This window comes from Lipophrys pholis (genome assembly GCF_963383615.2).
Source record: "Lipophrys pholis genome assembly, chromosome: 7".
In the NCBI taxonomy this organism is placed as follows: domain Eukaryota; kingdom Metazoa; phylum Chordata; class Actinopteri; order Blenniiformes; family Blenniidae; genus Lipophrys; species Lipophrys pholis.
In genome coordinates this window covers 22,107,334-22,135,052 of record NC_137638.1, presented here as the reverse complement: position 1 = coordinate 22,135,052, position 27,719 = coordinate 22,107,334, and the positions used below count along the sequence as shown (strand labels likewise).

General features: G+C 42.2%; 1 protein-coding gene across 1 annotated transcript; it reads left to right on the top strand.

Moving 5' to 3' along the window:
• Window positions 1–200: 200 nt before the first annotated feature.
• Window positions 201–27,719, top strand: cemip2 (cell migration inducing hyaluronidase 2). Its single transcript, XM_080467599.1, has 24 exons — window positions 201–295; window positions 4,522–4,873; window positions 5,097–5,237; window positions 5,381–5,948; window positions 9,158–9,327; window positions 9,862–10,053; window positions 11,228–11,397; window positions 12,820–13,032; window positions 13,964–14,169; window positions 14,960–15,029; window positions 15,675–15,803; window positions 17,380–17,468; window positions 18,743–18,874; window positions 19,350–19,385; window positions 19,642–19,797; window positions 21,302–21,479; window positions 22,739–22,954; window positions 23,050–23,261; window positions 23,424–23,606; window positions 23,745–23,964; window positions 24,038–24,139; window positions 24,243–24,388; window positions 24,604–24,710; window positions 24,798–27,719. Exons 2-24 carry the CDS (start codon window positions 4,540–4,542, stop codon window positions 24,995–24,997), a joined length of 4,170 nt encoding a protein of 1,389 aa, XP_080323725.1. The 5' UTR covers window positions 201–295; window positions 4,522–4,539; the 3' UTR covers window positions 24,998–27,719.

Here is a 27,719-nt window from a genome sequence, read left to right as displayed (position 1 = left end):
ACACCTCCTCCCTCCTGTCTTTAAGCCCCGCCCCTCCCGCCCCCCCCCCTCTCGGTGGAGCTGTGAGGGCTGACCGACGGCCGAACGACAGCCTACAGCAGTAAAAAAAAAAAGAAAGAAAGAAAAAAGTCCACCATGTGAAAAAAGATATATAAAGGGGGACGCGTAAAACCGCAGTGTTGCCAGGGTTCGACCTTGTTCGTCGTCCAGCGGCCGCGGGTCGGTGTATCTTGAAGCGGGCTCGCTGGGGAGCGGATGGACAGAGCCGCAGCGGAGCAGGACAGTCTCACCCACGGTACGTACTCACCGTCCGTCCGTTTACATTGTGTCCGTGTGTGTGTGTGTGTGTGTGTGTGTGTGTGTGTGTGTCAGCCTGCTGGGGGTGAAGCAGCGCTCAATGGGGCCAGTCTCTCAGTTCGCTGTTTCACCCTGTCGCCCCGCGTGGTGAAAATAGTCACTTTATTTAGCTAAAATAAGCGTTTTAAATACCGCGCGAGGGCTTCGGTCACTTTCAGGATATGTGTCACGCTCCCTTCAGGCAGTCTCTGAAGACAATAAAAGAAGTGTAGTGTTTCTGAGGGTGGGCTAAACAAGCCCCCAATCATTGATAAAGCATCGTCTGGTCCCCCGCGTGTTCTCCGGCTCTCTCCTGCTCCTGTAGTCTTGGTTTGTCTAATGTAGGAAACACATGGTTCACTCACTGTGTGTCACCCTGCCAGTGAGCGTGGACCCCCGGACTGAAGGAGCTGAACAAGTCCAGTGGTTCCCCCCCCCCCCCCACATCTGGTACATCATCAGCTCTCAAATCAGGAAAATGTGAGGGGTGAGGGGAGGAGACCCTGGTTGTTAAGAAACATTATGTCCACAGATCCTGTCATCAGATTAATTTCCAGACCCTGATCCGGCCTTCAAGGAGGAAAACTTAGTTCTGACAGGTCAGATAGTAGCAGGGGAGCTGGACTGGATCTCCTTTTTAAGGCGAGGAATGTGAATAAAAACACAGAGATAGGATTATAAAGACTGATGCCCAGGAGATCAGCGCATCACAAGGTTCCCACTGAGGAGGGGAGAACATGAGTCACATTTTATGTTTTACAGCCACATAAAGGTTCCAAACATGAGCTCCTATAGACTCTAACAACTTTGTCATTTTGTTATGTTGCCTGCTCGGATTCATTTTCCAAAGTGAAGATTGTTCATACCTGTTTTTATCATTCATCCATCTTCAATAATACTATGTCCAACTTAGGGTGACATCACGGCGTGGAGCAAATTCCAGCTGACCAGACCAGACAGTTACACCGTTTGGCAATTTTACAGCCACATAATGTCCGCAAACATGTGGTTTATGACAGTGTTTAGAAACTAGAGTACCGGTATGTTGAAAGATTTCATGCAGAAACAGCCAGAGAACAGCAAACTCCACACTAGAACTGGACGTACGATTACTCCTTATATTCTTGTTTATCTGTCTTGGACACAGCCAAACTCTGATAATACAATATACCACTGCTAGGCTGCTCATTAACTTTATTCTATTAACTTTTAAGGTGAGGATGTGGATGGTCAGCACCACTGAGTGTTTCACTCCATCCAATCCACAACATAAGATCCTCTGACAGATTTCTCTTAGTTATATTCAGGACAAGAATAAAAACCAAGGGTGTTTCTGTCAGAGCCCCGTCACTGTGGGAGGACATGCCACAGATAATCCGACTTCCTGTTCTCTTTTGAAACTCTCTTGAAAACACTTTTTAAATGTGTGGGCTTTTCTTCCAAGTAATTATATTCTATTTTTAATGCATTACACAATGTTTTTGCGTCACCTTAAGTCTGTTTTTCTTTAATGTGGAGCACACTCAAACTTTGTTTTAAAAAGTTTAAAGATATCACTTTTATTCTTGATATTACTTCTCCATCCGTCCACATTGTGTATCATTGACGGGCTGAAGCTTATCCCACAGATAGGCAGAGTACATATCACGCCACAAACACCAAACAAACATGCCAAAGGAGTAAATTGTGCCTTTTTAATTGTAAACAGTGCCACTGCCACCATCATTTACTGATATCATATCCATCCATTCATTCCTGATTATACAGGCTGGAGTCTTTGGGGCTCACACAGTGTTCAGAACAATGAATCTGAAGATCTAAGGCACAACATCCCCAAATATGAGCTTGGCGAAGCGGTAAATCCTAACTATGAGGTGTAATTAGTGCCACCACGTTCTGCAGGGTCGTGATGCAAGCAACAATTCCGGGCTTGAATTTATTCTCAGCAAGTCTGGTGCCCTGGATTTCTTCCCACAAAGATATCTTAATTAGATCAGTAGTGACTCTGAATCCCTCGGTGTGGATGTTTATGTTTCTAGGTTTTCGATCTTCTTGTGTTCTCTCCTTTCTGTGATGGACTGGCCTCTGGTCTTAAGAGTTGTGTCTGTTAACCTAGAAGACATGTCAATGACGTGTGAAAGAAGCCATGGAGGTATATAACTGAATATGCAGACTCTTTGCTGTGCGACCCATAGTTGTAATCATTTCATTACTGTGTCCCTGACCGGTAGAATAACACCACACTATCTAATAATTCAGAGAAAATGTTTGGAGTATCACTATAATATCTACTCACATTAAACCTTTGTAGAATAAATAAATGAATGATTCAGAGATTGTTTGAATCACACGGCTTCATCTCTTTGTGGATCCTGACGATGGCTTAACATCAAAGGTTCAGAAGGACTGTTTTCTGAAGAACTTTGCCATTTTCCCTTTTTTTCTTTCAGTCTATTAGATCACTCTTTGTGAAATTGTATATAATATAAAGAAACGTTGTTTGGTAAATTCGCTGATCAGTTCAACTTTTACTAACGTCATTGCCACTTATTGGAACAGCCATCCACATATCTGCTGAAGTCATTAATGTAATATCCACAACCTTTGCCATTATTCATAGTTGATGATCTCACAAGCATAATGAACCCCATTTGTATTTGTCTGTGTTTCTTCTCAGAAACAGAAAATGCCTCATTTTTCTCACTGATTCGACTCGGACCGGCCAGAAAGTGAAAATTAAAAAAATGTACGGCGTGATCTCCGCGCCTCTGTGGATGATAGTTGAGATTTAAAGTTGGATGGAGAATAAACCGCTTCAAAGTGGAATGGGATAATTCAAGCTGAAGTGGGTGGACCAGCTGCTGTTAAACCCAGTTTACTTTGTAGCCCGTCTAAATGACTGAAGCCTTGTTGAGTTGTCCTCGATGGTACAGTGCTTTGTTTACGAGTTGAACAGCTCTGTTGTTGCTCCGGGCTGAAATAATGACAAATTGGAGACAATGGTGGTTATGTGTGTGCTTGTTTGTGGGTTGTCACACTTTTTCTTATGTGAAATTCTTATACAAACTTATGACTAAAAGCATAAAAATGATCATTTGTTTCTCCTTGATTTTACAGAGCCGAGAGTTGACAACTGTCGCAGCCTTGCCCTTTTAAAAAGAAAAAGAGATGTGGTCATTCTTTGCGTCATATGGTGAAAATCCGATGTGTAAAATTTAGTTTTAAGAGCAACCAGCAAGCTGTGGTGGCATTACTGTGGGGTGTTTCTGTGTGAGAAAAGTGCAGTTTAAGGCTTTTTTTTTTTTTTTTTCATTTCCTGTACCCCTCTGTGTTTGTGTGTGCAGGTGTATGACCTTTTCCTCTCATGGTGCAGAACTATTTCACTTTTGGGGAGGATAAAATAAAATCCCCATCACGTAAATTCCATTTCAGTGGGAAGAAGAATTTAATTCAAGGTTAGTTAAGTTTAAGCATCTTGAGGAAAGGAATTTATGTCAATCTAATGTACTCTGAAGGGAAAAAAAAAAAAGAAGCTGTGTGTGTGAGACCATGGCTGCAGTTGTTTTAATGCTCTTTTCTCAGTTTGTGTGAAATAAATAGAGTAACAACCAGAGCTCCAGCGCTCTCCTCCTTCTCTACTGTAATTGGTGCCATCTGTTTTGGCTGCAGCTAACATAGTCTGAGGAATGTTGCGATCCATTATTCACAAGCTTTTTCGTTACCGTGGACAAAAGCAGCCAATGTCACTTCTGTTCAGGCCAAACCAGCCGGGGGATAAGTGGACCTCCTGGAGGAGTAGATTAATAGTCTGTTGAAGCCTCACTGTTCTGGTCCTTTACCTGGAAGTCCAGGACTGGGGTGCTCGCTGCATTTTTTGCCAGTTTTCCCAGAATCAGGCCGTTCGCTCACTTCACCTCCTACTGTTTTAAACCTACTTTATGGGACTTTTTTAGGGTCCTCTTCCTCCAGCTTTGACTTCTCCTGTCAGAACTTGTTTTCAGGCACTTTGTTATTTCTTCCCTAAACACTATTTTACAACTATACCCTTGTTGTACAGATGTGCCTATAATTGAGTAAGAAAATACATATATCTCATCGGGTCATTTTAAATTATTTTTTTTGCGAAAACAAATGTTTTATTCACAGACAGTCTGCATTATTTGTGTCTCTTTTCTCTCTGCACAGGAAGCAGACACGTATACCATGCCGACAAGTGATGGCCCCAGTCGCTTCCCCGTCTTTGTGGCTCCGCCTCACGGCCACCATACAAGGTGCCCAGGTTACGTTCCCGGGCGAGTGGCTCCCGTGCGCTCGCCGCCGCCCGCCAAAGCTCCACCACCTCCACCCATAAAACCTCACGGTCCACGAGCGGCACAACAAACCACGTTCAGCGTGTCGGAGGAGAACCAGCGCCGGGAGCTTGCGCAGAGACTCCAGCAAAGAAAAAACACCCTGATTTGCTGTGGGGTGTCGTTGGGTGCTTTCTTCTTCACACTTATCCTCGTCCTTAGCCTCAAAAGTGGACACGTGTTGGACGGTTAGTGTTATGAGTTGGTGATACAAAGTTCTTCATGTGATCCAACACCTCTCTATTTGTTCTGTGCCTCCTGCTGTATATATATATATACATATATATATATATATATATATATATATATATATATATATATATATATATATATTTCTGTTAGCTCCTTAGACAGATTTGCTTTTGATGTCTGTAAGCATGATAATCTCAGACTTGCCACTGATCTTTACAGAAAATTGTCCAGACCATAACCCATCACTAAGTAGCTGGAGTCCAGGTCACCAACCGGAGAAGGCTGTTGTTGTGAGGAGGGGAAACCTGTTCAGGCTGGATGCTTCGGCTACCTTCCTTTCACTTACCATCCAGTCTGGAGGTGAATATGTCAACTAGCTGGAGTCAGTGTCCTGCTCGAGCATTCTTTCACTCAACCGATTGGGTTCAGTTTATTATATTTTTAATCCAAAATACAGCATGCGAGAATTCAGGTCTTTTTTCTTTTTCTTTTCCTTTTCACAGGTCAGGTTGCTTTTGCAGACGACGCTGATGGTTCTAAAAACATAACTTTGAGAACACATCACATCCTCATAGAAGAAGGGGGAGCCCTTCATATCGGTTCGCCCAAATGTCGCTACCGGTCTCGTGCTACCATCGTTCTCATCGGCCGTTCGGATGACAAGGCCATTCTCCAGGTGCCCGGCTTGGGCCAAAAGTTTATTGGCGTTAAGGGCGGAGGAACTCTGGAGCTGCATGGTACCGAGAGAGTTTCCTGGTCTCTGCTCACTCGGAGCGTCCCGGCCTCCGGGCTTGCCACAGGGGGTTACGCCTTCCAGCGGAATTTCAGCCGAGGCATTAACCTGCGTGTGGTGGACCAGGACACGGCTGCCGTGCTGTACACCGAGCGCTACGACACACACGAGTCTCGAAACGACAGTCGGCGACTCACGCAGCTGCTCCGCTCCCTGCCGGCAGGCCGCATCGTCACTCTGGCTGTAGGAGACTCGGCTGTCAAAAGTCTCCTGGATGAAACAAAGAAGGCCATTGAAGAGAAACTGGGCAGCAGTTTTGTCTACGATCTCAAGTACAGGTAAAAACACTGCTGCTTTGTGAATTAAAGAGATGCTGTAAAAACCTGTAAATTGTACATTTTGCACATTAGATACATGACGGATCATTTCTGTTGGGGGGGAGGTGCCAGAGATCACACGTCTGAGTGTGTCAAAATAAAATTTGTACATGTTCTTAGAGGTTGTATGCAGGTCCGTTATATAGGCCTGCCCTAAATGAAAACACAAATTAGCTACATCTTAAAAGGCATTTGGGTATTACTGGGTTAACAAGGTGCTTTAAACATTTCTCCGATTTTATTTTGTTTGACAAAAATTGCTGCTGTTTTAATGAATATTGTGAATCTCATTTTCCAGTACATCTCCAATGGACTGAAAAAAAAGTCTCCAGTCAATGAATCTCATTATTATACAGCACCTTTAACTTGTCCTATTGAAGTTACGTGTTGTAGACGATCAAGGTTATGTTTGTGAGATGCTTGTGGCATTTAAACAAGACACATTTGATGCACCGAGACGCAAGTGTGCCAATAAAATACCCTCCGGCCTTCTTCTGCCGCAGTCCAGCTCCTACCAAGGTTTAACAGGTAGTCTTCTGCATGCCTTGGTTATGACAAATCGTTATTTGATCTGTATTTATGTCATCTTAATCTTTTCTGACAGTCTCCCTTAAGGACTTGCGTGATTATGGCAATGTTGCCAAGAGAACATATGCTCACTGGATTTGTCTTTTGGTTGATGTTTAGCTTTGTGAAATGGAGTCATGGTTATTTTTAAAAAATCCCAGTAGATCATCAGACCAGCCCAACAACTATCCTATGTTCAAAGTCGAGCGAAATGAAATTTTCTCCTTCATAAAGATGCCATGCCTTAAACGTTTGGGTTGCTATGCCTTTGGCTGATTAGGTGTCGGTGTTGGGAGCAGTTGAACCGCGTTGCGACAGCTGAACGTGACGGTGCCCTTGGCTCAGAGGTGTTGCGGCATATGCCAGCATTCTTTGTGTCTTTTGTGTTGGTTCTCCATGCTGTGTTGACTGTGCAAGTCTCTGGGATTGTTTTGTTTATTCTTGGGTCTCCTGGGCCTGATAAAGAAAGTTATTGTGTTTTTGTTTAAGAGTTTAAAGTAAACCCTCTCAACTTTGAAGTCGCAATACGCGGACTGACAACACCAGCCTGTCGCTCAGGGTCCACCCTCTCTGGAAATTTATTCTTTTTCCTGTTTGTCTTTTGCTTCGACTATATCGTGCCCCACCAGAGAGGAAGCGCGCACAGGATAATGGGTCACAGTTTCCAGGATTTGCGCAAAATGTGACGGTTCAGGAGGTTTTTATTTCCCACACGCTTATTCCTTCAAAAGGGCATAAACCACAAATTTATACAGGGTGTAGTCCTGGTCACAAAAGGACAACTTCGGGTTTTGATGATGCATGACATTTAATATTCTGTTACCGCATCTAAAACTCGCGTACAGTTTGTGCCACTTTGACAATTTTGTTAACCGACAGGGCTCCTCAGTTGAAAAATCACAACTGTGCCAAATTTTCTGGTGTCACATTTCAACTATGTGAGAGAATGCCAAGGCAACACAGGGGCTCTCAAACAAATCCCTTCAGATCCACAGCAGAGGGGTATAAACGATTCAGACGATGGCGTCCTGTGTGTGTGTGTGTGTGTGTGTGTGTGTGTGTGTGTGTGTGTGTGTGTGTGTGTGTGTGTGTGTGTGTGTGTGTGTGTGTGTGTGTGTGTGTGTGTGTGTGTGTGTGTGTGTGTGTGTGTGTGTGTGTGTGTGTGTGTGTGTGTGTGTGTGTGTGTGTGTGTGTGTGTGTGTGTGTGTGTGCGTGCTGAAGCCTACACCAATAAGTTAAGTTTGTTCACTTTTCTCAAATCTCAGCTTCATGCGGATTTGCCTGTGGTTAGAGGAACGCATGTATTTATGAGACAGGAAGCTGTTAAATGTCTTGTTAAAGTCACACTATGGCAAGTTCAGCAGTAGAGACATTTGACCTATATGTGTGAGCATGAAGACAAAGTGTAAATTAGTTGATGCCATGCTGTGAAACGGCAGTGAATATTCCTGGAAAATATAAACGACTTATAAATATACATTTCTTTGTATTTCTGTGGGTGTAGTGACCTTCCAACTTCAAAAGAAGACTGTAGAACAAAAGAACAACCTGCAGTGTTGCACAAAAATCCCTGAAATTCCCAAAGTTGATTTCATTTGTGTCAACGAATCTTCCCGACACAAATACACAAATGTCTTGGCTGTTGCCTCGTGCCTATTGACCCTGCTGTCTTTAATCTTTGTCTCTCTGGAGAGCCCTCACACGTGCATAAACATACTTTCATCCTGGTCTATGGTGGTCTTTATAAACCCTCTCTGGACTTCGCACAATTGCTTTTCCCGTCACACAATGAAGTCGTTAAAGGTCAATAAACATCAAATAAAGGATGTGGCTGAAAGAAAAAGCTCTCACTGATTTCCTCTTTGTGTCACATATTTAATTTTTTTCTCTCGGTTTGATCTGTGGAGATACACGGGCCGCATATTGGAACCCTGAAGTGGCCTTTCCTGTTTTTGTGCAGCTGGACAACTCGCAGGAAATGTCAATGTCTTCCAACTGCTATATTCACAAGCAATCCCTCTTAAAAAGCTAAAAACCTCTACGGCTTCGAGTTGCAGTGTGCTGTTCAGTTCTCATCACACGCCCTGCAATGCACGCCTTGCTCCAGTCACCATCCACACCCTCAAGCTTCCCTGTTGGAATGATTTCAGACTCTCCTTATTCAAATCATAGCAATCTAATCAGAAATAATTTTCTTGACATTCCCTCGCCATAAGATAGTGTGCAAAACGGTCAGGAGGGAGGATTTGGAACGAAAGACATCTTTTTCCAGACACTATGAATCAACTGTCTGCCTATTGTAATCTGCTGTGTCAATTGTCCCGCAGAAGAAATTTGACACATCTTGATGCTGATGCCTAAATAGAAAAATACAGAAAAAACTTTATTCTTGTTAAACGTAACATCACATTGACATCTTTATACAAGTCTTTTTAAACTCCTAACGCTACTGCATCTTCATTATCAAGTAGGATGTCATGTTGCTACACATAATATTGCTTTTCCCCAACAAGCGATGGGATTGAAATCCTGAACTCCTCTCACTTTGATGCGTCTTCGACCATTTTTATATAATTTATTTTCCATCCGTCTGATCTCTACAGGCAGGCATGGGCTTTGGTCTCTGTGGTTGGAGGCGGTAATACGTCGTGTTCAGAGGACGTCCGGGAACACGAAAACCACGACACAGGTGGGCGAGCTGTGGCAAGACGCAACTTCACCACCGTGGACGGAGTCGGCTTCACTGTCACTGCCTACAGCGAGTGGAAAAATGGTGAGAATCAGTTTTTTGATGAAAGCAGCTCAATATCATGCATGGTTAAAAGTTGACGGCAATTAAAATGTAGTCGCAGACAGTGTGTCTAATATATATCGTCATTCTGCGTGGGCAGTCTGTCTCGGATGCAGCGGAGATCGTGTCAACCGTTTCTCTCATGACTTTCTTTCAAAAATGATTCATGCTTATTAATAGCCGTGCACTTGGTGAACTGTTGAACTCAAGACAAGATCAAATTGACTTCACTGGACAGTTGGATGAACACATTCGCTGCAAGCTGTTAGATTTTTTATTTTTTTTATGCAGTTAATTCTCCATCATCCCGTTTGTGTATTTTTCTCATCTGCTGAGCATCAGGAATTCATCATGTAGTGGTGTTTAGCCTCACTTGTTATGAAAACAAAAGGCAATACGTTTTGATGGCTCCCTGGAAAAAAGTGACTTTGCATTGCGTCTGTCATTGGAAACGGTGTGATACATGTTTACTGAATTAGATTTCCTTTTAAATAAGTTATATGTTATACCCGCCAGGCTTCCCCATCTCAGGCTTCCAGGTGGATGCTGTGGACCAGGTGGTGCTAAACCTGCAAGATGAAGTGCAAGAGACCTGGCGACCAGGCGATAACATTGTAATTGCCAGTACAGATTACTCCATGCACCAAGCAGAAGAGTTTACCCTGCTGCCCTGCCCTGACTGCACTAGCAGACAGGTCAGGATACAAGGTGAGACTGGATATATTGATTGATTTATTACATGTATTTTTATAGATTTCTAAATATTATTTATAGTGTGTTGTTACTGCTGCCACCTTCACTGTCTTACTTAAAGACCATTTACCACGTGCATAATCAAAGCAGGAGACTGAGCTATCAACACTAAGGTTTGCTCTACCATCTGAGCCATAGCTTCCCCAATACATTTGATTTCTTTAGACACATACTTTAGACACAGTCTTTACATCAAAACCGCTGCGTTTTGCAAATCGTCATTTGATTCTCTGCGAAAGCCCAACTCATGTCATTTTTATCACATTAACCGATGGCTAAAGGTTAAAATTTGAATTAACTTGTCAAATGTTTAGTGATCTGTATAGAAAGATTTAGAAAGATTTATCTGTATAGAAAGATTTATCTTTGTGTGCTTGGTGTGAATATTAAAACTGTATAAGTTTGAAATGTCGCTTTTAGAATTCTGTTCACCTCTTTATAGTCAATAAATGCATCCAGCAGATGTAGTGTTATTAATCCTGAGCTCCAGTGAGATCTCATTTCCTTTACAGCTGTTTTGCTGATGTCAGATTATTGGAGGAGCCACAAAAGAGATTGCCATATTATGTTTCAGAAGTCTTATACCTACCACGAGCTTTCTCTTCTCAGTCTCCCACCAGCTTCTGCCTTCATAAAGGTCTGCCTGAACAATCTGTCCGTTACATTTGGCCCAACCCTCTATCAGCAATGTTTCCTGATCTCATTTTTTTCTGTTATCAACAAAGACCAACTCCCTTCCTGGAGAGAAGGGCGTAGTAGTAAGTGTGTGCCTGCCATGAGAAAACACTGAGCAGCTGGAGAAGCATTATCACTGCGGGCAAGGATACTTTCTGCTTTGTTGAAGAGCTGATTATTCCTGTTTCATATGCAGTTCATTACTTGCATTTACATTTCCGTGATTTCGGCTGGTTGCTTCAGGGGTGTGGTTACGTCTTAATGTTCCGCTGGGTGTTGCTGAGCACACTTCCTGTGGTTGACAGTTGATGGCATGTGGTTTACAGAAAATAAACCTGAACTTGGGTGATGCCACCTCAAAAATGTTACTTCGAAATAAACCACCCTTTTTTCCTCTTAAATTGTGTGTCTGTTGTCACATTTGACCAAGCATCTGCTGCTCTGTGTTTCCCAGGGAGGCCTCAGTATAACCACGTTGGAGAGATCATAGATGGAGTCGACATGCGAGCTGAAGTGGCTCTGCTCTCCAGAAACATTCTCATTTATGGAGAAATGGAAAACTCCTGCTACGGAAACAACATGTGCCAGTTCTATAGCCACGACACCTTTGGAGGCCACATCCAGGTGTGTGTGTGTGTGCGCGCGTGTGCGCATGTGCGCGTGACTGTGCGTGTAATGTAATACCACAGGTCCTTGTTTAGACTGCACTTTATGTCTGTGTTTGCTGATGGATGTTTCTCCCCATCTCGGCTTGACTTCACTTTCTCACTAAAGGTCACTCTGTCTGCAGTAATCCATTTGACAGAGTCCACGCTGCGAAGCCAGCGCGTGTGCATACATTCTATATTTATATGCCATGCTAAATGAGAGAGGTCATTCATGTTCCTACTTCAGTTTAGTCGACGTTCTGTTCCCGCAGCTCTCACCCATTCTCTGACTCTGGATGTCAACTTTTGCTATTTTGAAATGGACACTAAAGATAAAAAAATAAATAAATAACACAGTGATGAAGGAAGACAGATGAGAGCAGGAAGTGAAGCATCATATCCTCGCTGGATTACTTTGCTTGCCATATATTCATCTATCCCACAATATTATGGTTAATAATGGAAACCTTCTTTTCTTATTGTTGGAAAATACACATCAACATTCCAAAGCCTTGTGTAACTGATGTACTTGACCCCCTTTGGGTGAACTAATTTCTTCCACATTAGCAGTTTTTTGTGTTTCACTTTTTTTTTCTTTATATATTTTACCGTATAAATGTTGATATGTTTGCAACAAGGGGGGCATTCACTTATGTTTCATAACACCCCTTAAACTATTACCCAATCTAGATACAGAAACAGACTTTCTTTTTGTTCATTTGCATACAGGAAATCATGCATATGTATCTCAGGTATATAAATTTGAAGTATTAAGCTTCCCGGTGTCTAATTCATCAGGGTATATGCTGTAAAAACAACGATTATGCATGTGTTTGTGAGTGCTTCTGTAAGCGATAGAGCGATTGTGAGGGAGCTGGTCAGTAAGAGCTGTGTGTATCTGGGTTAGAGTTACAGTTACAATCGGGGGATTGGCCAATACCCCCCCCCTAACACAAACCAGACCCAGTCGATTATGCCATACCCACAAAAAGACCTCCGAGAGAGCATTGTACAGCATGTTTGTGTTGTATTATTCCTCGATGTTCCTGTTTAACCATTTTTTTGCCTGTTTCTATGTGTGTTTGGGTTTCGATTTGAGCTTCTATAAACCTACTCCTCTTTTTGGTCAACATCAGTGGTTTTGGGGCAGTTGGTTTATCTGGATCATAACCCAGGGAATAACTCTGTAGACATAAACCTTGAACTTTATATTGTTTTCACTCGACTTAATTTCGAGGCAAAAAAAAAAAACCCCAGTGTTGCCCACCACAAAACCAGAGTGCCTTACTTGTGTTGTGTAATAAGTCATTGTTCTTACTTTATCAACTTGAAAAGCTTGTCACTCATGGCTTTCGATCTACTTTCCACTCGCTGTGGTCTCTGTCTCTGACATCAACAGATTCTCGGTAACTTCTCATCAGTTCATCTTTCCCACGTTGAGCTGAAAAACATGGGTCAGCAGCGGGAAAAAAGACGCTACCCGCTCCACTTCCACATGTGTGGTGATGTTGACCAGAAGGGAGGCTACTGGGAGCCCACGTACGTGGACGGACTCTCCATACACCACTCGTTTTCCCGCTGCCTCACCATCCATGCTACCAACGGCCTGCTGGTAAGGGTAGAAACACACTCTTCAAACTAGTTTTTGATGTTTACAGGTACAGTACATAGTGTGTGTTGTGGTCTGGTTTCTTCACTATTTGTTCTTGCTGGTATTGTAATGGACTTTCACTTTTATCAGTATTAAAAGTCAATGAACTGACATTGTTATTCTTGGACTATTGAGCAACTGAGTGATTTTGTAATATTCAAAAGCTCAACAACTACAACATCAATTCGCTTAGTTGTCTCTGTTTCTCACTTTATTTTTTGTTTAGCTTTTTTGCAGATCTTTATTTCTTGCCTCTTGGTTCATGATAGAACATCTTGCAGTCACTTTGGACTGATGTAGATCTTCTTCTACACCACATAAATGATTTGCACAGACACGTCACCTAAACTATGAAACTTTCTGTAATCACCCTTTGTGGTATTTGCTTTGCTCTCGATGGAATTTTTGAAACCTCCTGACATCAGATCTTAATGGCTAATGAGCATTTGTCCTTCAGACCATTTGATTGAAGAGGAAATAGAATAAAACATTTTGAACAGCATTGTTTTTCATGATTCCTTTCCGGCACGGTGGCTCTGTGAATTTTGTACCATCCGTCTCCACTGGCGTTCAGCTGGGTAATAATAAAGCTGATGCCTCGGACGAAATGTATTCAGGAATTCCAGCTATTTGAGGAAATCGGGGACATCCTGCAGCTGGAACACACTGTTTTCCTTTAGGTTTTAATGATTGCAGAGGTAGTCGTACAAATGATGTCCTTGCACTTTTGTTTACTGACATTGTTTTCGTACATTTGTCTAAATTACAATGTTCCTGGAAAAGAATGCCAAGAAATCTCATGGATTTTTATTTCTTCTCCAGCCAAGAACTCTGCTACGGTCCTTCTGTGCATATATTTATGATGTTTTCCTTCCTTTTGCGTTTGGCACAGGTGAAAAACACAGTTGGCTATGACACCTTGGGTCACTGCTTTTTCCTCGAGGACGGGATCGAGCAGCGCAACACTTTCTACCACAACCTTGGCTTGCTGACTCGACCGGGGACGCTGCTACCCACCGATCGCAATGAAACCATGTGCACCAGCATCAAGGACAAAGTCTACGAGGGCTACACCCCCTCCCCAAGCACAGAGTGCAAGTAAGACAATTAGGAAGACAGTTTTAGTTAGACATTTGAAAAAGAAAAAAAAAGAGGTTAGTTTCTCTACTGTCAGAGTTATTAGTGGTCATTACATTTATCACTTAATTCTTCTTTCATGTGAAGTCTGCTAATAAAAGTCAGTCGTATTTCTGAGTCATTCTGCTCTAGAAGAGCAACGAGTTATGTCAATTTTTATTTATAGCAACAAGAAAATAGAAACTCTTCTTTATCATCCTTTAAACATAAAATACCTTTGATTGCAGAGGTCTTGTTAGGCACCATTAAGTACCAGACTTGACATTTAAAGGGGAGGTGATTTGTTCCCATCTTAAGCGTATCCCTACCAGTGTCGCTGTAAATCGTAGCTGCGGGACTTGTGTGAGAACGCTGGTGAGATACTTTGTTTGAGGGAAAACAGATGGCCTATGCCTTTGCCAGTGAGATAGTGTGCTTGGTAATAGTGCGTGAGAGAGATATTTGCCGGATGGTTTTATCTATGCAATAACAACCTCTTCTCTCCACGGCGTGTTTTAATGTCATAGTGGAAACAAGAAAAGTGGAAGAGGAAGACCGATAAGTCGGTTTTTTTGTGTGTGTGTATGTTGGCAGACACACACACAGGGGTTATGTCGAAGAGGTGGATTATAAAGGAAATTTAGAAAGATCACATGATTCTTTCATCTCTGTCTTATGTGTGATTGTTTCTGATATAGTGAAGAGTTATCTTAATTTTTTGTTTTTCTGTTTGTGTGTCTTTGTCTCTGTGTGCGGTGGGGTTGTTCTCCAGGGCAGTATCTACATTCTGGATCGCCAACCCCAATAACAACCTCATCAACAATGCAGCTGCTGGTTCTCAGGTAATAACACCAGAGTTATGTAAGAAAACTTGATTAAGGAAAAACAAACCACCAATAAGATAAATCTCCGAGGGACGTTGTTACCTGTTATTTATGTACATGTAGTTGCCTGGGCTTTGGTGTTCCTGAACTCCTTGATAAAAAACAAAAGATGGCGGGTTTCCATGCTCATAACAAAGTGATCCATCAATAAAATTGGATTTAGCAGGCCTTAGTGTTTGATAGAAGAGTACAATAACGTAGTAAAACCCCTAATATATGAAAGAGGATCTCTTGTCCCGTCTCTTTTTCATTTGAGCACAAACAATGCACAGGTCCACAGGCGAGGCTTAGTCCTTATTGAGATATTTGTGTGATATTTAGGTTGTCTGTCTATATCTAATGAACAGTGGTCTGGAATAAGCCACTGAGCTCATAAGAACTCCTACATCTGTTTTACTCTTGTGACGTGACTTGACCAACATGGGAACAGTATGACAGCTCATCCTACCACCGGTAATATTGTTTAGATTTAATTTCCTACCTCCTACGGACTAAATGAATAGAGGCACATGTAATAAAAGTCGTGTTGTTGTTTTTGCAGTCACACTATGAATCTTTGCCGTGTTGTTTATCACACTCTCTCCGTTCGTCTTCCTATTTCAGGATGCAGGCATATGGTTTGTGTTCCACAGCTCTTCCACTGGAGACTCTCATGGGCTGGTACCAGAGACCAAGGCAGAGCTTACTCCTCTGGGGATTTTTTACAATAACCGTGTGCACTCCAACTTTAAGGTATTGGTCGTATTGCTTTTCTGCAGGATTTCTGCTCCACATATAATGTTGGCTTAATGTTAGCTGCCAGATAGTTGTGTTGTCCCTTTGTGCTCATGAACAAGAAAAAATACAGTTTATTACTTGTACATTATACTTTGCTCAAAGATGTGTGCTCACTTTTATAGATCATAGCAGCAAGGAGAATGTACACACACACACATTATGTTTCAGTACCATGCTATACATTGATTCACATTAGTTTACTGCAGACATATGATATCGGCCATGACTATAACTATAGCACAACCTTGAAATATGATTTCATTTAATATGTATTTAATTTCCAATAAAGAATTAACTGTGTGATATACAGAAGAACAAGGCTACAGACATAATCTTTCTCTGCCTCATGGGGGCAATACATTAACTCGCATACATTTTTTTGCCGACTTACTCAAAACTCAGCAATAACTACTACTTTCCTAACCTTAACTGTAATCTGATCTTGAAATGGTATTGCATGTCCATCCATCCATCCATCCATCCATCCATCCATCCATCCATCCATCCATCCATCCATCCATCCATCCATCCATCCATCCATCCATCCATCCATCCATCCATCCATCCATCCATCCATCCCGCCACTTTATCACTCTATCCTAGTATACAAATCCCAGCTGGCAATGTGTGAAAGCAGGTTACACACCTGGGAGGGTCAACAGTCCATCTGAGGGCAAAAGGCTGAGAAAAAGATGGCCGCTTTTTAAAAAAAGAAAATAAATAAAAAGAGAAAGACAGCCTCACACTCATTTGCACCAGCTGTAATTTTCGAGATGGTTTCACAGGGAGAACATTCAAACTCTGCACAGGAAGGCCCTCAAGCTCGGATTCCACCCCGTCGATAAAGCAATGTCTTCTCCTGAAACTTTAAGATGCCAAGTCTCCATGGTAACATGGGTCACTGTGCAATAAGCCTACTGGTCCCCACCAGTATAGGAAAAAAAGACACACATGCACACACATGTGAGTGTATTCCACAATGTATCACTGTTGTGGAATGACAGACGTTGGGCAGGTGAACTGTGAGTTCTTTGTCCAGCCTGACCACAGCAGCCTCTCCTACAGAGGAAGGAGCCTTGAGCTTTCAGTCTATACCTCGCTTATATCACAGGACCAACTGAGAGCGCACGTTTACATATACACAAAACGCACACACACACATGCGCACACACACACACACAACCATACGCAGATGTACTCCAAGTTCCCTTTAATTTATTTTACAGGTTATATTTCAAGCATATTAAACTAATCCGCATGTTATGGAGTATAAATATGCATTGCACCTTCACATACATTCTAAATTCCCACAGTACCCCTCGCAGCATTGAAACTCTGTTGAATCCTGTAACTCTGTTCAGCCAAATTTTAAATTTAGTACATTTATTATTGCCTCTGATACCACACTGTAAAATGCACTAGCTGACATTTTTATTCCGTTTCAACAGAAATAGACCTGTGGCATATCCTCTGTCTCTGAGTGTCGTTTTAGAGAAAACTCTGTGCTTTAATTAAACTTTTGTCTTTCTAGGCCGGGCTGTTTATTGACAAAGGAGTGAAAACCACCAATGCAAGTGCTGCCGACCCCCGGGAATACCTGTGTCTAGATAACAATGCCAGGTCGGTATGTGTGTACAAGAGCTGTTTCTTTATTGAGAATCGTGTGTTAGTTAGACTGGTCACAATGCAAGGAGTTTATTTTTAATTCTATTAATTTTAGGCACATCCTGCTTGGTTTTAAGTGTTTATAAATAAATATTGAGTCACAGCTTCCTGGTATTGCGCTTGTGTGTTTTTAAGTATCTTATCCCTGCCTTCAAAAAGCAATGTGGTGGGTTCCCCTAGACATCATGGTGTTAAGTTACAGTGTGTAAATATTTATGGTTTACCAATGTGTTTGTTTAATGCCACTGTCAATAACTGCGTGAATTACATTATTTATCACTTCCTGTTGTATAACTGTGAGAATATGCCCATCGACAGGGATAGATGATGGCTTCAGAGTTGCTGCATTTTAGTGGAAGGCCTGTCTAGTTTGTGTTGACAGAGAAAACAGGGCTTCACAGATAAAGTTTCCACTCTGCAGCTCCCTACCTAAATACAGCCCTCAACTCGCTGGAAAAAATCTTATGTGTCCACTGAGACTGCTGGCCGTGCTCCGTGTGTGTCTGTGAGGGTACGCATGTGTGCAGAGGAATGAGGGGAAGGATTTTAAATGCTACAAAATGTGTGCAGAGGAACTGAGATAGAGGGAGATTTGTGTCGTGTGATTCTGTGAAGCTCTAGTGAAAAGATATCGGCCAGCAATAGTTCCGAGGGCTTCATTCAAGTCAAAATATCCCCCGGAGCAACGTTTGGGTCCCCGAAAGGAGGTTTCTGAAGCTAACCGCAAGAAGTGCCACCAAGGAAATGAGAACAAGCCTATTGAAGATTACAAAAGGAGAATCTGGGTTTATTTAGAGCTATAATGTCAACTTTGTACAAATGATGTTACACACTTGAATGTGGGTTTGGCAATTAAAAAAAATTATCTTGAAAATATGAGCTCCCAAGGCAGATAAAAGCTTTTGTATTTAATGACTTTTTATCTTATAATGTCACATGGGAGGCACAGAGAGGTGCCTGCAGTCTCCAGAACTCAACTTTAGGGTTTTAAACTTTGCGCTTTTATACTAATTCTGTCAGCAGATTTATTACATGATGATGTCATTCTGATGTAATAATTATTACGTTTTTTGTTTTTTTTTAATCCTTTTGCGCACATGATCCATATGAGGACCATATGTGCTGTGAAATTAGGGTGAAATAGGTTTGACCCTGTGGGGATGAATACTTCAGTACACCAATAGAACACAACAGGACAGAAAAGTGAGTTTTCACGTGTGTGTCTTCAGATTTCGACCACACCAGAATGCCGATCCCAGCCGTTCTCGTGTGGCTGCAGTCATCGACACTCTGGTCTCCTTCAAGAACAACGACTTGGGAGCGTGGATCCGAGGCGGGGACATCGTCATCCAGAACTCCGGGTGAGACGGCTCACAGACAGTGTTTCAGCTCGTGTCAGCTTGGCACTCAGCTCAGGAATGAAAGAATGGTGTCATCACAGGGCTTAAAGTGAATTGATGAGTCACGCCGGAAACACAACGTAACCCCATGTGCATATTGCTGCGGTGACACTATCTACTTCTCCTTCCTCTTTTCTTTACTTGGAAAGTAACTTTTGACCAACATCCGGGTTATTTCACTTCTAATGTTCACATTAGTTTGACAGTTGAATTTTCACGGAAACATTTTGGAAAAATGCAGAAATTTGATTCAACTTAACCATTGGGTACTTCAAACACTTTCTTTAATTGCTGGCTGGATAACAATAATGGCTCTCAGTGTCTCTGAAAGAATATTGAAGCATTGCTGTCTGTTATAGGAAATGTTATAATCTGTTGTGTACAGATTTCAAAAGATTTAACAGCGATTCTTTTTTTTTTTTTTTCTTCTGAATAGCTTTGCAGATAATGGAGTGGGATTGTCTTTTGCCAGGTGTGTACTTTCCTAATTCATTGTTCTCTCAGTTTTATTTTCTTCCATATTTGCTTGCTGGCTGGAACAAGACTGTGTGTGATTGATCGATACTGAGCTTAGAGTAGAAGTTTAGACATTTTTGTGGTGTGCTATCACATCTCTCATGCTTGATAATGTGTTTTTCCTGGCAACTTCGCCCATATAAAGAGCATAAATGATCATGTTTACACGTGGATGATATATTATAGTGTGTTTTTACGGCACTATTCTTCAGTGATGGCAGCTACCCGAAGGACGAAGGTTCCAGCCAAGAGGTGACACAGTCCCTGTTTGTGGGTGAAAGCCGAAACAGAGGAACCAATGCAGGACAGAATAAATACTGGGGAGTTGGAGGAACCGATGCCAAAATGAGGACCCTGCCAAGAAACAGGTGAGGGGGAGCAACTAAGAGATAAATGTTTGACTGAATTGAGGAAATAGTGTGCGCGCGCGTGTGTGTGTGTGTGTGTGTGTGTTCCAAGTCGAACTTGAGTTTTTTCAGGAAGTGCAGGAGTTGGGTTGCAGGAGTTGCCAAAAGAAAAAAATACGCTGGGGAAAAACAAACAAACAGGGAAGAGATTCAGCAAGGCAGAATCATGGAGTCCGATGGACAGATGAGGCTGTTTCAGCTGCTTTCGCTGTGAACGAAAGCTCAGTTTTGACTGTAGCTGGTTGCATCACTTACTAGATGAACCAGACATCAGTTTGAGATTACCAGATTGTCTCAGACTAGCCGTGGCTCACTGATAATAGCTTAAATTGGACTTCCTAATACGAGGCAGTTTACACCTCATGCTGTCATCCCAAATCTGAGTTTCACGTCCCCACGGCGTCTCCTCACTCTCTGCCACAGGCTTCTTTCCCACCTTTTCCTGTTACAGATATTGTTTTACTGAGGGAGAGTAACTTAAACAAACAAGTGGCAAATGGCTTCTATATTTAACTTGATGAACCAGGCTGCTAGTTTGTGACCACTGTGTACAACTTTACAGCTGTTTAATAGGTTTTCTGACCGCACTGTGACATCTGGCTCCGTCGGTGTGTCTGGCGTCATTGTGGTCACTGCCAAAGCTGCTGACATTTCTTTTGCCAGAGATAGGTCCACTAAATTATCCTGAGTCCAATTTTCCTTTTTGAGTGAAATTAAATATATCAGGACATTTATAATAAAAACAAGGAAAATCTGTGGGAATGAGTTGGACTTTGGGAAATAAGTGAGAAAAATTATAATTCTTCTTCACATGGTGCAAATGCAGTAATTATTTCATACTGCTAATGTTAAGCAATTAACCTTATCTTACATCCATGTATCTCCTCCACCTGGAGCAAATATCTTTCTGAATGAATTGCACCTATAGGCTGGGCAGGGCTCATACCTGTGTCTAGTTTGAAAGTCCACCATACATTTCTTATATTAATCAAGTCAAGGTCACCGACTGTCACACAGAAACAAGGTAAAAGGTTATTACTGTGATTACATTGAATACGGTCAATGGAGCCCTTCTCACCCTCTGTTGTTCACGTCTTATCTTTATAGTAAATAACCTTAACCACACCTCGTGGGTCAATCGGTGAACATGTGAAACGTAAACATTGAACAAAACAACGTTTCAAAGGTTGCTGTTATGGATCCCTGCTGACTGTGGGTGAAGGCAGGAGCAGGTTGCCAGTCCATCACAGGGCAAACACACACAGACCGATGGTCACACACACCCACATTAACAACAATGTGGAGTTCAGAGTCACAGAGGGAGAACATTCAAACTCCTAGAATGGTAACCAGAACGCCACTGTGGAGTGTATCTTATATGCTATGGCTGTTATTTAGGTTGCATCCTTTACATTGGAAAGTTTCCATAATTTTTCTTTTATTGTTGCACTTCTCCTAATTACAGGACGTTCCCAATCCGAGGTTTCCAGATCTATGATGGGCCTGTGCGGCTCACACAGAGTACATTTCGGGGATTTGCCCCCACGCCAGAGCGCTACACCAGCGCAGTGGGATTCAACTTAAAGAACACCTGGCAGCTTAACCCACGAAACAACCTGTCACAGCTCAGCTTTCACTCCACTGTGAGTAAGCACACATGTTTCCATTGGACGTTATCCTGCCTTAAACACTTTCAAGACCAAAATGTCTTTTTAATGTATGTCTACTGTTTCGAAAGTCACTGAACTGGAAAAAAGAAACAAAAAAACTTCTGTTGTGTATTTGAGTGTGTCATGTTTCATTGCACTCCTCCTATAATGATGTATTATTGGTTTATAAGCAAGCGACCATTTACAGTCTTTTATTTTGGGCTATTTGATGTGGTTTAAGTGACATTTTCAGTTCCTCCCATGTGACTCCAGTCATCCTGTTTTCAATCTTTCATTTGGGGTTCGCTCCATTTTGATGCGTTGCTCTTTTTTATTCATCCATCTGTTTCTTCTTTGTTTGTTGTTTTTGTAACCATTTAGATTCCTTACTGTTATGACCGTACTCACACACACTCTTCCCACTTTTTTGTTTTTTAAATATTTTCTCGCCGATGTACAGTTTTTCTGCATTACTTTTTTTATTTTCTTAAATCTGCTCATCTGTATTACATCAGATCAGAGTATTGTCTGAATTGAAGTTGGGATTTCTTTCTGGCAGACAGAACAAAGTAAATGAAATGAAAAGTCTCCCTTCAGTTAATTTAAATCAGAAATCACTACTGCCCTCTGGTGGTGGCGTCATACAAGTGAACGGTTTCTTAAACGTTAACTTTTCCACACCTTGGAGCAGGTGAGCTTCGTCCCGCCATTACTTAAGCAAATTATAGCAACTAATTGAATTTAAATGACTAATTGCGTGTGTTCAGTTTTAATGCTTCTGTTGTATAATTCATATCTTTAAATATACTCATTATTGCTGTAGTTTAGACTAATTCCAACTGATATGTACTAAAAATCTCCATCATGCAACCATAAGTCGATTCTTGTTGCTCCAGCTTAACGTGAAACATTCAAAGTACATGTACTGTATGCCTAGTCTTAATAAACTACCGTTCTAGTTTGTAGATATTACTACTTTAAATGTGGATCTTATGCAAAAACGAAATCAGTAAAAATCTTGTTTTGCTGGTTTTGTTCTTCATTAGCTCTTTTGATTATGAGAAATTCTACATATCCATACAGAATGCATTGTTGTTGTCTCGGGGCATCCCAAATAATCCTTCTAGGATCAACGAACAATACCTACAGAGGAAATAGCAGCTTTGTTGGCACGTGGTAGATACGGTGCCTCATAGACCTGAGTGTGAAAAGGTACGCCCTAGCTTTTAAGTCACACTCTTTGATGTCGTCAGGTTGGCCTGCAAGCTTTCTTTGGTCGGCCTGGTCAGTGGTTTGAAGAGAACGATCTGGATGGCGACAAAAACTCCATCTTTCACGATGTGGACGGCTCCGTGACAGGATACAGAGACACTTATGTTGGCCGTGCTGATAATTACCTGATCCAGCATCCCAGCTGTGTGAAAATGCCACAGTGGAGTGGAGTGACCTGCAGCGGCCGCTACTCTCAGGTATTGTACAGGGTCAGCACCTCCATGTTGCTCTGAGCCTCTGATGTCTAACATGCTTTCTCTCCTTGACCGTTCCGCTCCACAACTCCCCTCAGGTGTACATCCAGACGCAAGGAGCCCCGAGCTTGAGTTTATCCATCAGCAGAGACGAATACCCCGACGCCCCTCTGTTACTGAGGGGCATAAACAGCCAGGGGGCGCCGTCACAGCAGTACCAACCCGTCCTGATGATGAGCAAGAGTTACACTCTGCACTGGAGCGGCCCTGCGCCCAGAGAGGTCGTCCTCTCCCTGATTAACTTTGATAAGTGAGTAACAAGAAGCTGGCGTGCGTGAGAGAGCCCACTGCTCTCATCAAAAATCATAATCGCTCAATTCAATTGGGTTGTTTTCATATCTTCTTAAACACATTGATCCAGTATCAGTATCGAGTGGTCCTGTGTAATGTTGCTCTGTTTCTTTCATTTTAGAGACGATTGGGTGCTGGTGGGACTTTGTTACCCGTCAGATACCACGTTCCAGATCATGGCAGACATCAATGACCGGCAGAGCAACAGTTTTGATGATATCGTAGACTACGGCACGGCGTCGTCTCTCGCACAGCTCGAGAAGAATCCCATGGAAAGGAAATACTTCTTTGACCAGCCTGTTGGGTGAGTTTTAACAGTAACTCACGTCAACCCGTGATGATCGATTCTCTCACACTAATGACTGAAACACAATTCCAGTATTTCAAATATGTTTCGTCTCTCTGAGGACTCAAGAGTTTCTCCTCTCATTATGACACCCAGCTTATTGTGGCTCTACCTCCGGGCCCGACACGGTCGTGACAGCCCCAGCTATTGTTCCGTGAAAGGCTGCGAAAGAGTGAAAGTCATGGCAACGACATCCTCCAGAGAGACGTGCAACTGTACAGGAAAAGCCTACCCCAAGTACTCCAAGACTCCCTCAGCTGCGGTGCCTATGCCAGCTGTGAACACGCAGCCCTGCAAAGGCTGCGGTGCCCAGCAGGTTTGTGTTTTACATTGGAAATGTAAACATTTGAAACATGATCCACCTCCTCTGATCAGAGTCTGTGTCTCAGCTTGTGTTTTCTAGTGAACCATGGACTTCCTACCTCCAGACACAAGTCAAGTCTCTGAGCAGCAAACAGGAGCAGAGTGGAGATAGCGCCTCCTTCATCACTGTGAGCACCTCAAGCAGCCAAAGCAAATCAAGTGACTTTTATATTGATGACATTTTTGTTTTGGTTTATTATTTAAATGTTGTTTCCCCTGTTTACCCGCCAGGTGAATGAAGTGACCATGTCCTTCTCCCAGCCTGGGTTTTTCCTGGTGTCAGTCGATGCCTGTACGGGAAAAGTCACTAAGAAAACCTCATTTTCCAAGATGGATGCCAAGATGGAACAGCACCTGAAAACAGGAATACCAAAGCGGTGAGCCTGGGAAACTAAGTAAAAAAAATAGGTGCAATGAGATGTTATGTGAGCCAGTGTGGTGTGAACAGATTAACAGATTGATAAGTCCAGACCCACATTAATGTCTACTATAACTTTACTGTAGTTTTAGGGTGGAGAGCCGCCATAAAATCCACTGCACACACATAAACATCACTTTTTAAATGTATGATCTTGTTTGTTTTTTGTTTCAGTTCAATAGTGCTCATTGCAACCCGAGGTCAGCCGGAAGGCCTCCCTGGTCTGGCACCATATCTGGTCTCCTTCGGTTTAGCCAAAGCGGCCGACCTGCACAGTAAAGGTCAGCAATGCCCTCTTATTGTTTGCTCTCTCGACACTATTCTGTTTCCTTCTGTCACACTCTCACTGCTGCACCGTCTAACCACAGAGAGTCTGGCACTTTGGGGCTTCCTGGGTGGTCCGTCACCTCCTCCGTGGGTTTCACTACAAGCCGGTCACGGGGAAGACGTCCTGGGGCTGCAGGAGCGCTACTTGCCCCTGGGCCTGGAGCTCTACGGCTGTTTGCCGCCTGCGGCTCAAACACGCAAAGACCTGGAGCTTCTGAAAAAAGCCACGGGACAACAATAAGCAATGTGAAGTGTACAACTTACCGACTCAACAAGAACACTCTTGCACACAGTTACACAAACACACAGCCAGCTGATGAATGTGAACTGCTGAACCTTTAATTTATTTAACAGTGACCGAGATGTTTACTGATTTCACCTGGGTCAAAGGTATTTTATTATGAACAGGGTGAATATTTGTGTGCGTGCGCGTGTGCGTGCGTGTGTGTGCGTGTGTGTGTGTGTGTGATTAGTTTGCCTTAGGGCCTTTAAGTCAATGCACTTTTTATTTCAGACACACGACTTGCTTTCTCAGTGATCAAATGGAGCTTTACAAAAACCTGGCTGGTTTATCTTGTGCACCAGCAAAAACACGGGCAGGATCTACCCTAACAATCTTATTTATTATGCATTGAGAATAGAGGCGGACTCACAAAGCAGAGGGTAATACATTACATCTGCACATGCCAGAAGGAAATTATGAAAATAAATTACATTTTCCCTGAAATTAGACCGTGCTAGATTGGAACTGAAAATGAAACGAGATGGATTAGATACACTCAGGTCAAAAGGAAATTATGAAAATAAATGCCACAGTGTCTGAACAGCATTATTCCACTATTACCATGTACTGGGGAAAGAAAAATGTGATCCGGGAGATGAGATGTGTGAAGAGCTGGTCTCACTGGGCTGCAACAAATTGTGACTGAAATTCACAAGAGAGTTTCCGAAATGTATGAAAACATTGGCAGGGGCTCGCCAATTTCCCTCCTGAATGTGTCACTTCGAATTTGAACGTGTTCAAAAGATTTGCAAAAAGGCCTTTTTTTTTTGTTTTTTTTATAAGCCTCATATTCTTCTCACACATCTCAAACCTTTCTTGGATCTGAGAAATGTGAGCCTGATGCTCATCCAGAAGCTTCTGCACTTCTTTTATGAGTTTCAGTTTGCTCAACGGGGAAGAAACTCCATACTTATACAGTTAAAAAAAATACAGTTTTCATCATGCAGGTTTCATGCAAACGTAGGGCAGGTTTCACTTGAAAGTCAAACAAGTGTTGAGCAAATGTGACATCAAGTGAGTACAGTACAAATATAAATGTAGAGCATCGCACAAACATAGAATGAGTATCAGCCAAATTAAAGCGAATGTGACATGTACGTCGTTAAGCTGGGATTTGAATTCAAAATGTTCGCCACACCAGGAGTTGGTGTGAAAATCAAATTTGCTCATATCATCACATTTCAGTTTCAGTTGCATATTGTTACCGCCCGGTGTGATAGGAGCTTTAGGGGCCGCGTCCATGTGGCATTTCTTTGTTGTTGTTGTTTCTTTGGGGTTTTTTTGAGAGGAAAGCGTTGGCAAGGAGCTGCAGTGAGCTGAGATAAAGCGTTCATTAAGAAGATGCCTGAGGTCGTGTACCATTGGAACGGGTCGGCCACAAAGCTGATGAGCTCACCTTTCAATAACAACACAACACCGTCTTTCCTACATGGCATCTAACACTCCTGAACAGACAGGATGAGCACAAACTTCTCCATTTTCTAGGCTATGAGGTTGATGAGTCAAATCTCGTCCTTTATACCAGAAAAAAATCATTTCATCATGAAAAGTTTCTGACAAAACAATGAAACTTTCCCCCCAAAAAAGGAGCAGGACACTACTTTTTTCCCCAAAAGCTGTTGACCCTCGGAAAATAATGTTAAGTGGACCTGGAATATAAGTGACTTAAAACAATTTATTTTAAACCTTACAGAAACAAGCCATATTCATGTATGAGGGTTTCAGATGGTCTTGCAGATGAACAGCTCAGTGCAGGAACGTAACCTGGCTGTCTTGCCTTTCTAACATTATAAATGCCATAAAGTGGTTCAGGCGTCTCTGAACGTCGCAGTCCAACGACTGAATCTCCAACTGGAAAACCTCCTCCGATCATCGTGCAGCTGTACAAGTTTAAGCACCTTTTTTTTTTTTTTATGGATTCCTACCTGGACTTACTGGATCTTTGATCTCATGAGATTATTTATCGTTTCACAGCGACTGTCTCAGCGAGTGCAGCACAAATCTACTAATATTTTTCTTTTTTTCTTTTTCTTAGTCAAACTGAATTGAATGTTTTACCTTTTGTCTGCCTCATTCACAATCCTCTCATTTACTTAATTGCCAAAAAGCGATATATTTACAGAATGCTTGTTTTTACTTGTTTTTTTATCTGTTATTATTATTTTTTTATCTTGACTGTACGGCAGTGAGCAGTAAATGCAAATGGCTCTTCGAGCTGCTGTGATGTATGCGGCTTTACGTTGACACTATGTAATCTGGTAATGGGTGTATGGATGTGAGCAGGGCTCCCCCACTGAGCAGTGGTCATTTGTTACTGTGTGAGTTTATGACTGATCATGGGAGATGGAAGGAGGACAATCACCTTGTTGCCTTTTAACCACTCTACTGTTAAAAAGAGCAAAAGAAAAAGAAAAAAAATTCCATTCACTTTTGTTCAATTGATGCCTTGGAGATGCAAAAATGAGAGATCTCCCCTTTTCTGTCATGAAAAATGAACTTTGTTAAAAATGATCTTGAACTCTGTACATGTAATTGGGATACAAGTTGTCAATATTGGACTTATTTGCTGTGTTTTCTAATTATTTGTTCTTTTTCTGGTCAGTTGATAAATAAATAGAGGATTTAAAGTGATTGTTATAAAGATGCCAGTTTAATAAATACGTTTGATTTGTGGCTTTAC